Source organism: Hippocampus guttulatus, chromosome 11, assembly GCF_054856545.1.
Source record: "Hippocampus guttulatus isolate MCC_2025c chromosome 11, RoL_Hgut_1.0, whole genome shotgun sequence".
NCBI classification, from domain to species: domain Eukaryota; kingdom Metazoa; phylum Chordata; class Actinopteri; order Syngnathiformes; family Syngnathidae; genus Hippocampus; species Hippocampus guttulatus.
The window spans coordinates 22,033,245-22,043,366 of NC_141271.1; the positions used below are offsets into that span (position 1 = coordinate 22,033,245).

The following is a 10,122-nucleotide window of genomic DNA, read 5'->3' on the forward strand; positions in this document are numbered from 1 at the left end:
GCGGTTGCGATATGTTCTGTTGCATTTGATCTCGTCTGGGCATCTTTGACCGGTGACAGATTCACCCAAGGACATGTAAACATGTTACAAAAATGAAATGCCAAAGTCCTTATTTGAAACAAATGAGTATTATTGTCATCTTAAGTCATTTCAGTTTTCAATCACACTTTGGCTCATTTTTGACCCAGGTGTGTAAACTTGATGTAGGCATTTAAAACTACTTGTAAGAAAATAGATATAATGATCGGTCGTAAGGGGGAAAACCAACAAAACGGAGGGTCGGGGCGGAATTTGAGACCCTAAGGAGTGGCGGCGCGTGTCGTTTTAATGTCGATCGGAGCGGAACATCCATTCCGTCCATCCGCAAGTTGCGCAGAGCGGAGCCAACTTGTTGGAAAGTCACTCGCTTGGGCCGAGAAATGTCAGAGCGGGCCGAGGATTGGCGGCAAGACGCACGTGACTCTTTTGCAAAATGACGAGTCGCTTCGGTGTGATCGGGCCCGCCTCAGGCTCAAAAGTGGCCCCCCTTAAGAAGATGAGTCGGAGAGCTCCGACGCGAGGGCGGGCTCGCCGAGCAGAAAGCAAAGGGGGAAAATGTTGTCTTGCAAAAGCGGAGGGGCGCGGCAGCGGCAGGTGTTCAGCGCCGCCTCCTGTCGTCCCGATTGCCGTCTCGGTTCTCTTTGTTGCGCTCCTCCGCTCTGCCCCTTGCCCGTTTGTCCTCTTCCCTGCGGCTCCTGTCCTCCCTCCCCCGCTCCTCCCGCTCCCTTTTGCGCATGGCCCTCTCCTCTTGCTCCCGGTCGTCTCCTTCCCGCCGCCCGCGGCCTTTGCCGTCCCCCCTGGCGTCGGGCTTCTTCGCCTGCGGCTTCCTCCTGCTCGTCGCCGTCTTCCTGTCGCTTTGTCCTTTCTGTTTCCCCTTCTTCTTCTTCTTCTTCTTGCGTTTGGCGTCCGAGTCTGGAGGGGGAGTCGAGACAAAACAGCTGTCAATCATTCGGTAAGGGTGAAGAGAGGATTCTTCCATAGTCCTCTGCAAAAACTAGGTTGAGTTTGACAATCCTTGCCGTTTTCTCACCGCTTCCCAACGTACAGTGTGGTGTACATTGTAGTGTACCGCCACCCAGTGGCTGACGGTGGATTTACAGGCAAAAAAACGGGAGGCGGCACAACCGAGGCAAGAAGAAAGAAAGACATCGTCTACCGGCTGTACGAACACCTGCAACGTTGTGTTAACGTGACGGCGGCACGTGGAGGGGATGCTTATCGCTAACAAAAGGCGGACGCACCCGAGCTGCTGCTGCTGCTGCTGCTGGACGAGGACGACGACGAATCCGATTCACTGGACGAGTCGGAGGAGGACGAGGAGGAGTCGGAGGAGTCGGACGATTCCACTTCCTGGTTCTGAGTCATGATCATCTTGGGGGCGTTCTTCAGATGTTCCCTCAGCTCGTCCCTGGAACGCCACAAGCGACGCACCTTCGCTAAGTTGCCGCGCACGCAGACGCACGTCTCGTTAGCGCGCGTTGCTTACGTGAGTCCTCCCAGGCCGATGGAGGTGAAGAAGTTGATGGCGAATCGCGTGTTCCTGGGATTGTCGCGAGGGAAAAGACCTTCAAAGAAGCTCTGCAGCGTCCTGGGAGACGAAAGCAAAACTCGTGAGACGCGAATCGCTCGCGTCGTGACAAGTTTGCGGCTCAGATCGAGCGCGAGCGTTTCTCATCTCGAGTCCGGCAAAGAGCGGAGCGCAACTTCTCTTGGGGAAACGACAGCCACAAAAGACGTTCCCAATTGGGCGGCTGGGCGAGAAGGACTTAAAAACTTCCAAAAGCCCCTTCGACCGCACGTCCCACGGCAGGCGCGTCAAATTCCGTCGAGCATCGGCGCGCTTCATTTGCGGACGCTCCTAAGTCGGTTCCCACTTTTGACAAAGGACTTTTCAATGCCACCATCCCGATGGCGGCAAGCGCGCGCGATTCGGAAAGTCGGGATCTTTTGCGACCATCGTTCATTTGCCCCGGTCGTCGGCGGCAATCGGGGACATTTGCGAGCGCTTCTTCATCCGACGGCGCAACCGGCTTTCCGAACCCACGAGCCCCAAAGCCGGAGCCCGAAAAGCGCGGCGGCCACCTTACGTGTCTTTGAAGCGCTGGTTGAGTCTGGGCAGGCCCATGTAGGCGCACAGCTCCTGGAAGAGAATCTTGACAAAGATTCTGCTGGATGAAGTGGTGGTCTCCTCGCTGATCTTGATGCACTCCAGGACCTGAAAGCACAAGCGCGCCGCCGCCATCAAAAGCGGAACGGCCCTTTTTCATAGCGGCGGTCCGCAAAACGCGCGCGCAGGCATCGCCTCTCCGAAAAGTGGCCGCCGGCGTGTCGCAACGATACACCCGGCTGACTCCATCGACAAATCGGCTGACGTGAATCTTGACGGGTGGATTTGCAAAATAAATCAATCAAAACAATCATTCAAATAAAAATGACAGTTGGATTCTAGATCAGCACCGCCAAACTAGGCATTTTGGTTGACCGGTGTAATGGGTTCGTTGTCGACTACTCCTTGCACTTCCCGCGTTTTAAGTGTTGCGTGTAACATTGCACGGTGACCTTTGAACTTTTGTTTTGTTTTCTGCCGTGGCAGCAATACGTTTACGCGTGTATGTTTTTCTCATTAAAAGAAAAAAAGAAAAGCATTTTGGGGCGGGGCATGACATCAGATCAGCTGAACGCGTGCGTGCGTGGGTGCGTGCGCACTTACACTCCAGGGGATGGAGTCGGTGTAAAGGAGGTGAGCAAAGAGTCTGGCCACGTTCCTCAGCTTGTTGGTCTCCAGCCGGTGGATGGTTTCGTACTGCTCGGCAAAGATGGCCTCAAAGCTCTCCATGTACTCCTTCTTCAGCAGGCAGAACCTCTACACAAACAAGCGAGCCATCCGTGACCCGAAGCGCTCGATCCCGACGAGGGCCGCGAGTCCTTCGGCGGTCGGCGGAAACGACGCGAGACCGAAGCCGGCCGGCCGGCCGCGACGTCAGAAGGTGCGCCGGCGTGGAAACGGATGCGCTCGCAGCCGCGCCCACCCGATGAAATTCCGGCTCGCGCGCGCCGAAGATGAGATGGCGGGTGCGACCGTTTTGCCGCCAGTCGCAAGTGCGGACGCTTAGTGTCTTTTGGATACCTTGACGGCGGTCCCCCGCACGTTTGCAAATGTCGCCCATTTGCGGGTCGACCGGGGGAATCCGCCCACGCTTAATCCTGTGATGGGTTTCGGTTTTTGCCCTTGCGACATGACGGCGGCATCATGCTATTCGCGGTCGGGCTTGGTTCCGAACCTCACGGGTTCTGTCGACACGAAATACGTTTCAATGGTGTGGAGGCGGTCAAATATACACAGCGTTTGTGCGCGTGTGTTTTTGTTGTCGTTTTTTCAAAATACGGCTGATTTTCAGGTCCGGAATATAGCCGCACAGCGGCGGGGCTCTCTTCTACAATCTACACGTCTCACCCCTGCCAGCAGGCCAAAGAACTTCTCATAGGTCCTCTGTTGAGCGCAGCAGTCCAGAATCATGTTGCAAAGCTCCTTCTACACACACACACAAATGTATTGACAGGTGAGCGGTGTGTTCACAAAGCAGAAAGCCCGTCTGTCAAGCGCGCGCGTTACCGTCTGACTGTCGGGGAAGTCCATCTTGATGAGCTTGTGAGCACACTCCTCAAAGTCCAAACTGCACAAGGAAGGAAGTCAAGAGGCAACGCCGCAAATTTGGGCTCCACCCACACAAGCGTCACACGCTACGCGGACATCAACTCAACGTGAGCGTCTCGCTCGAGGCACCTGGATTGAATGACGAGGTAGATGGTTCTCCTGAAGGCCACCAGGTTGACCTCCGTCTGATCCAAGATGGTCACCTTCTCGTCTGAGGACACGCAAGCCGCAGTTCAGATTGCGACAGGCTTTGCGTCGACAGAGAGGAAGAAGGAAAATCCCCCCCCCGGCGTGTCACCTTCCCCCTCCTGCTGCTCTTCGCCGTCTTGGTCATCTTGGTCGTCCTCGCTGTCTCCTTCCTCGCCGGAGTCGCTGCTGCCCTCGTCCAAGATGTCTGCCCGGAGGACAAAGTCGCTTTACGCCGCGCAACTTTCAAGCGGCTATCGCTGCGTTTGCATCGCGATCCGCGCTAGCAGCGGTGGAATGCCGTCGGCGCCGTAGACGTCCAACGATAGAGTCCCGAACGGCCTTCTTAAAACCCCGGCGCAGATTATTAACGCTTCGGTCACCCCCTCGGCTGAAAGACAAATAACTACGGGGAGAAATACTTGCTCCAACCTCGCCGGCACAGAGCGCATGTTGGCCGGGGCGTATGCATGAGCGCCGCCAGACCGCGGGCGCATTCATACGCGTCTGAGGCCCGGGTGGGATTTGGGCTTTTGGGCTCGCAAATGCCATGGGAGGAAAAAACAAAAATGGAAAAAAAATCAGCTCCGTGCGGCGGCTGCGAAGACTTTGTGGGGATGGGCTGGAAGCGCGCGCGCGGCGGCTTGCGGCGGGCGCTCGAAGCAAAGCGCAAAGTCAAGCCGCAGCGGCTTACCTCTCTTCAGCGTTTTGTACTTGTCCTCGTTTTCCTGGAAGTTGGGATCCATCTTGAACACATCTACGGGAAAGAAAAAAAAAACCCACACGCACATTTTGGTCTCTGACAATGAATATCCTGCATGGTTCGTTCATGGTTCTACCCGAAGAGAGACAAGCGCATGTATAAAAAAAATAAAAAATAACGCCACAATAACGTCCTCAAATAGAAGTCGTCCGTCTGCGTGCAATTCACAGTGCCCCCCCCCCCCCCCCCCGCCGGCAACTCACTGAGAACGTCGTCGGTGTCGTAGTCGTCGTCCAGCGGCAGCATGTGCGTGAACTGGTCGTCCTCGTCCACCAGGTCCAGGCCCTCGGGGATGACGGGGTGGTCCTTGAAGCCGTCCTTGCGGATGGCGAACATCACCTCGATCATGTACTGCACGCGCTTGTCGATGGCCGACTCGTGCAGGACGTTGCGCAGCCGCTCGAAGATGGCTGCGAAGCACACGGCGCTCCGTCACCTCATCGGGCCGGCCGGCCGGCGCAAAAGACCGGCAGAGACTTTTCCGACCGCTTGGCGGAAAAGAAAATCAAGACGAGACGGACGAGGTTTTCTTTGACTACAAATACGACATAAGCTTTCTACCTCTTGTCGGGTGACCTTAGATAGAATTTTGACCCCGTATGACTGGAATTCGAAAAAGATTCTTTGTCGGTGGGGAAATAACATTTTGTATCGCGCATAAAGACACGGGATCAATTGGAGTTGTCGTTATCACGATGGAAGTCGTGGACAACTCTGATCTCAAGAGCAGGACTTTTTCTTACTTAAAAAAATGTCCAAAAAAACATCAACGCCTGTATTTTCTGAGGAGAAGGTCTGCCGAGCTTTTCCAGGATTGGTTGTGCCCAAATAGGCAAAGGCCACGGTAAGGGATAAGGTGGGAAAAGGCGGAGAGTCGACGGCGAAGGGCCAGCTCACCGTTGATGCCGCGCGGGGAGACGTCGGTAAGCTTGAGGCCGCACTCCTTGAGGAAGGCGATGGCCACCTCCACGCTGTCGTCGTTGGGCCGTTCCAGAAGCAGCGTCAGCATCTCCAAACATAGAACCTCGTGGGCCTGCTCGCGGGGGGGGGGGGGGGGGCACGCATACCGGGGGCGGGGCGGGGCAAGGTGAGACAGAGACAAACCCGCCGACGGCGCCGGCGGCGGTTTCGGTCCGCACGTACCACGTTCTGGTTGATGAGGTGAGCCACAAACTTGGACGACGTCAGACATTGTTGCTGGAAAACAAAAAGGTGCCGCGGCTTCTTAACGCGTCGACTTCAAGGTCTCGTCAAACGTGCGAGCACGCCGGAAGAGCTACGATCCGCAATCAAGAGGAAATCCGCAGCAAAGAGCGTTTTGTCGAAAACGATACGTTCGAAGCCCGAAAGCGCCCCGATTTATGATTTGAATGGGGCGTGTCGGAGGAGGGAAACGCCGAAAACTTTCGAGGCGAGGGCCCAAACGCCGATCGCGTCGCGTCACGCCCGCGGGCGCCGCGGCGGAGGCCGGCCGGCCGACGTACCTTGATGTTGCGTCGGTATCCGCGCCGGAAGGTGAGGATGAGTCGCTTGAGGATGAGCTCGCCGATCTGCGGGAACTTGGAGTTGACGATGGCCACCACGGCGGCGTAGACGTGCGTGAAGATGGGAGACGCCGCCTGCGCCTGCAGCACCGAGCGCGACAGCAGACCCCTGAGCACACGCGCGCCTCCGTTTCATTCGTCCTCCTTTGGCTGCCGCTTGTGACCGATACAAGTGCTGACGTGTTCAAAATCAACCGCGAGAGCTCACGAGTGACGCCGAGGACCGAGGACGTGTCATGTCGTTGCGCTTTAGGGTTTTTTCCCCCCCCCTCTCGCGTTTTCATCGGAGCGACTTTGTTTTGTTTGCGCGTTGACGAAGCGGGCGCGGGCTGACCTCCCCCTGACGATGTTCTCCTGCAAGATCTCCTGGATGATGTTGACGATGTTGGACACGTTGACTTTGTTGATCAGACCGTTGATGGACTTCTTCAGCGCCTCCCAGCTCATCCTCTGATAGGCCAAGCTGCGCGGCGGCGGCGGAGATGCGGGGCGGGGGCACAGTCTCAGCCGCAGGCCCGCCCGCGTGCGTCTCGAGCGGACGGAAAGAAGCGGCGGCCTAACCTGCTCTTGTCGGTGATCTGCTGCTGCATGAGCCGCAACTTGGCGGGCGGGATGTAGGCGCCGCCCGTTCGGGTCAGGATGGGGTCCAGCTCCTCCTTCTTCTTCTTGGCCGGCGGCTCATTGGCGGATGCGGGCTGCGCGCGCGGGGAGGGGCTGCGGCCGCCCCCCCGCCGGTCTCGCTCGCGGCGCCGCCGGCCCGCGTAACGATCCCTGAGAAGAGACGGGCCGAGGTCAAAGGCCAAATCGGCCAGGCGCGATAGCTTTCTGTTCCTCGACTACAATCCGAGCCGTTAACGGTCAGGGCCCGTTTGTCAACGAGTAGGCTCACTCCTCAAGTTCTTCTTACCGAGGGTGCCGGCCTCTGTCGGAACCGTGACGCTCTCTGGAGCGGGATCGCTCCCGTCCTCTGGAGCGTTCCGGTTCTCCGGATCCAGACCGGTCTCGCCCCCGCCGCCCGTCCGGGCTTCCGGACCCGGCCCGGTCTCGTTCCCCAGATCCGCCTCCGCTTCCGGACGGGGACGCGTCGGGTCGTCCGACGTCGCGCGGCGGCATCCGCTCCGTGGCCCTCTGCGAACAAGCGCGGAGCCATTTCCGATCACGTCACGACCATCAAAACGGGAATCTCAATCGCTCCTCGTCGTCATGCGAGGGTTCCGATTTCCAGAGCTTTTGAGCCTTTGGGCTTCCACTTGACGCAAAATCAAAGCGCAAGCTCCCAAAGTTGCCGCGGTCCTTCCCCGCTAAGAGCATGTGACCGTTTATGCTGCCTGTCGCCGTTGTGACGTTATCACGAGAGTCGACCGTTTACGTCGAAATAATCTTTATCTATTTGGAGATTGGCATTTATGATCATCAAATGCCAATTCAAGACATCCAAAGGCCTCGTTTGGAGATTCACGGATCGGGTCCACAGAGGACGAGAGCGCTCCAGGTCGGCAGAGGCCGGCCGGCAGCCTCATGGCCGACGATTGGCGACTGCATCATAAGTCCCGCACCCACCCGCGAGGTCACACCTCTGCAGACGTTTTTGAGATGCGCGGGAACGCTCGGAGTTGGCATTCGACATGAAAATTTCACCGTCGATTTCACGGCGGCGACGACAACGAAAATGCTCTGCCGCGGGGCAGCCCCGCGCACCGTGATGTGAGCCACGCTGCTCCGGATCTTCCTCAAGGCGACGTGATCTTCATCCTCGCTGCCGCTGCCGCTGCCGCTGCCGCTGCTGCCACTGTCACTGTCGCTGCCGCCGGCATCGCCATTTCCTCCTGCTCCTCTCTTCGGGCTCTCGGGAACGGAGGAATCCTGCTGGGGCGCAGTGTCCTCTTCAGACTCTGCTGAGGTCAGACACAAACACGTTTGTGGAGTAGCCGTCACACCTCTAATACAGTACACTGTGCCCAAAATGTCCATAAGACGATACAGGGCTCCAGAGTGAGCCCGACAGGCTTGCAAATCCATCCATTTTCCGATCCGCTTTATCTTCACAAGGGCGAGTGCCAGAGTCTCCGGGAAGCAGGCGGAGGACACCCCAAACCAGTTGCCAGCCAATCGCAGGGCACACGCAGTCGAACAACCATCCGCGCTCACACTCACACCTGGGGACAATTTAGAGTGTTGCCACACATGTTTCTGGAATGTGGGAGTAAACCATCGGTACTCCGAGAAAACCCACACGGGCACGGGGAGAACATGCCACTAAACCAGAATCGAACCCAGGACCTTCGCACTCGACTACTTGGCCACCAGGCATGCAAATGCTCCCATTTTTTTTTTTTTTTTTACAGTGAGCGCTGGTAAAAATTTCGTCCGGTCTCAAAGCTTGCACCAAATTGAAGTCAACTGTTGGGAGTCGCAGACACATGCACGGTACAGCATTCGCGCCTCTCCCCGTTTGCCAGCACCTCCGTCATGTTCGTCGTCTTTCCCATCGCTTCGGTGACTTTCGTCGACGCCAAACGCCTCTCCGCGGCGGAATATGAATTCCTCTGCCCGTGTTTTGACAACGTATAGAGTGCGGGTTCTTCTCAACTCCGCCAGGCGCGTTGGCGTTGTCATCGTTGTCACAGAATGCTCGCTTTGTTCAGAGATGCCACGGGGAAATGATAGCGGGATCAGCGGAGTTGACCGCCGCCGGTCTCGCGCCAAGCCATTCGACAACACATACGCGATGCCGACCAGAAAGCCAGCCGGTGTGCCGCAACAAACATTATTCACGGTTGGCCGTCCGGCCAGGACAATCCACTTACCACTGTGTCGTTTGTGAGCAGGACTTGCGCTCGGAAGCTCCATTTCTGAAAGACACGATCTGACGTGACTTATCCAGGCAGGAAACACGGACCCGCATTTCATCAACACTTGCATGAACATAAAATATGGCGATTGAAAACTAGGTCGGACGCGGTCGCGACTTAATGGGCAACAACTTTTGTTCTCGTTTGATTTTGGGCGTTTCGCGGCCGTGTGTTGGCCGCTGCTCAAGCTAGCAGGCTAAGGCTCGCGGCGCCAAAACGGTCCCGCTCGCAGCGACTCACCTTTCTTTTCAATTCTTCTTTAGATACAAACCCCTCGTCTTCTGTCACCTTCTTGGGCTTTTGCCTGTTTAATTGCGGTTGAAAACATCGAGTTTGTGACTCTTTTTTTTCACCACTCCACCAGAGAGGAAACACAACGACGGTAGATCATGAACGTCTGTGGCTCGATTAGCTTCCGGGTCAGGTTGCCGACAAAGGCAGTTAAAAATAAAACATGTTTGATTTATTTTTCCCTTTTGAGTTAATTTGAGGAGTCTCGGTTTAAATACGATATTGCTAGCATGGAAAAAAAATAATTATCGGGATTACCCCGGACAATCGTTCGAACGACTTCCGGGTCACAGTTTGGTTCCGACTCATCGTTTGCTTTCGGCTCTCACAAGAAGCGCTACATTGTAAGACAACAGGAACAAAATGTTGTCTTCTTATTGTTGTAGTTTTCTTATCTTTCAGTCGGTCATCATTTATACGTAGTTTTGTAGTGAAGCAGTATAAACCATTATGGTCAGCATACATTACGGGTTTTTCCCCTCCGACGGGATTAATTCCTGTTCTTCTCAGTTTCTTTGGTGAAATTCTCAAATCAGAATTTACATTCTTAAAACAACTTGTTCTATTTTTTCACGTGTACATCAAAAAAATAGTTTGCTATTTCTCCAAATAAGTTGCAAATGATTTCTCACATCCGCGCAAATGTCCACTTGTCTGTTGTTTGTGACCCGATCAATTGCTTGCGTCCCATTGATCAAAATGTATGAGAATGGGTCTCAGTTGAATTGTCTCACAGTCCACATTTTTGCATTGGTTCAGTGTATAAGTCTCGACGTGAAAAATGACTGAACA

General features: G+C 55.6%; 1 protein-coding gene across 2 annotated transcripts; it reads right to left on the reverse strand.

Annotated features, from left to right (window-relative positions):
• Nucleotides 1–109: 109 nt before the first annotated feature.
• cwc22 (CWC22 spliceosome associated protein) lies at nucleotides 110–9,571 on the reverse strand. Of its 2 annotated transcripts, none has more exons than XM_086123025.1 (20): nucleotides 9,280–9,571; nucleotides 8,995–9,039; nucleotides 7,886–8,079; nucleotides 7,095–7,315; nucleotides 6,749–6,958; nucleotides 6,522–6,650; nucleotides 6,128–6,296; nucleotides 5,787–5,840; nucleotides 5,541–5,676; nucleotides 4,847–5,053; nucleotides 4,575–4,637; nucleotides 3,993–4,088; nucleotides 3,824–3,905; nucleotides 3,653–3,713; nucleotides 3,494–3,571; nucleotides 2,750–2,902; nucleotides 2,127–2,254; nucleotides 1,526–1,627; nucleotides 1,281–1,447; nucleotides 110–951 (listed from the first exon to the last, which is right to left on the reverse strand). In XM_086123025.1, exons 2-20 carry the CDS (start codon nucleotides 9,035–9,037, stop codon nucleotides 638–640), a joined length of 2,607 nt encoding a protein of 868 aa, XP_085979151.1. In that variant the 5' UTR covers nucleotides 9,038–9,039; nucleotides 9,280–9,571; the 3' UTR covers nucleotides 110–637. The 2 variants fall into 2 exon arrangements, with proteins under 2 accessions (XP_085979151.1, XP_085979150.1); XM_086123024.1 differs by having other exon boundaries at nucleotides 7,886–8,082; nucleotides 9,280–9,570.
• Nucleotides 9,572–10,122: the final 551 nt, after the last annotated feature.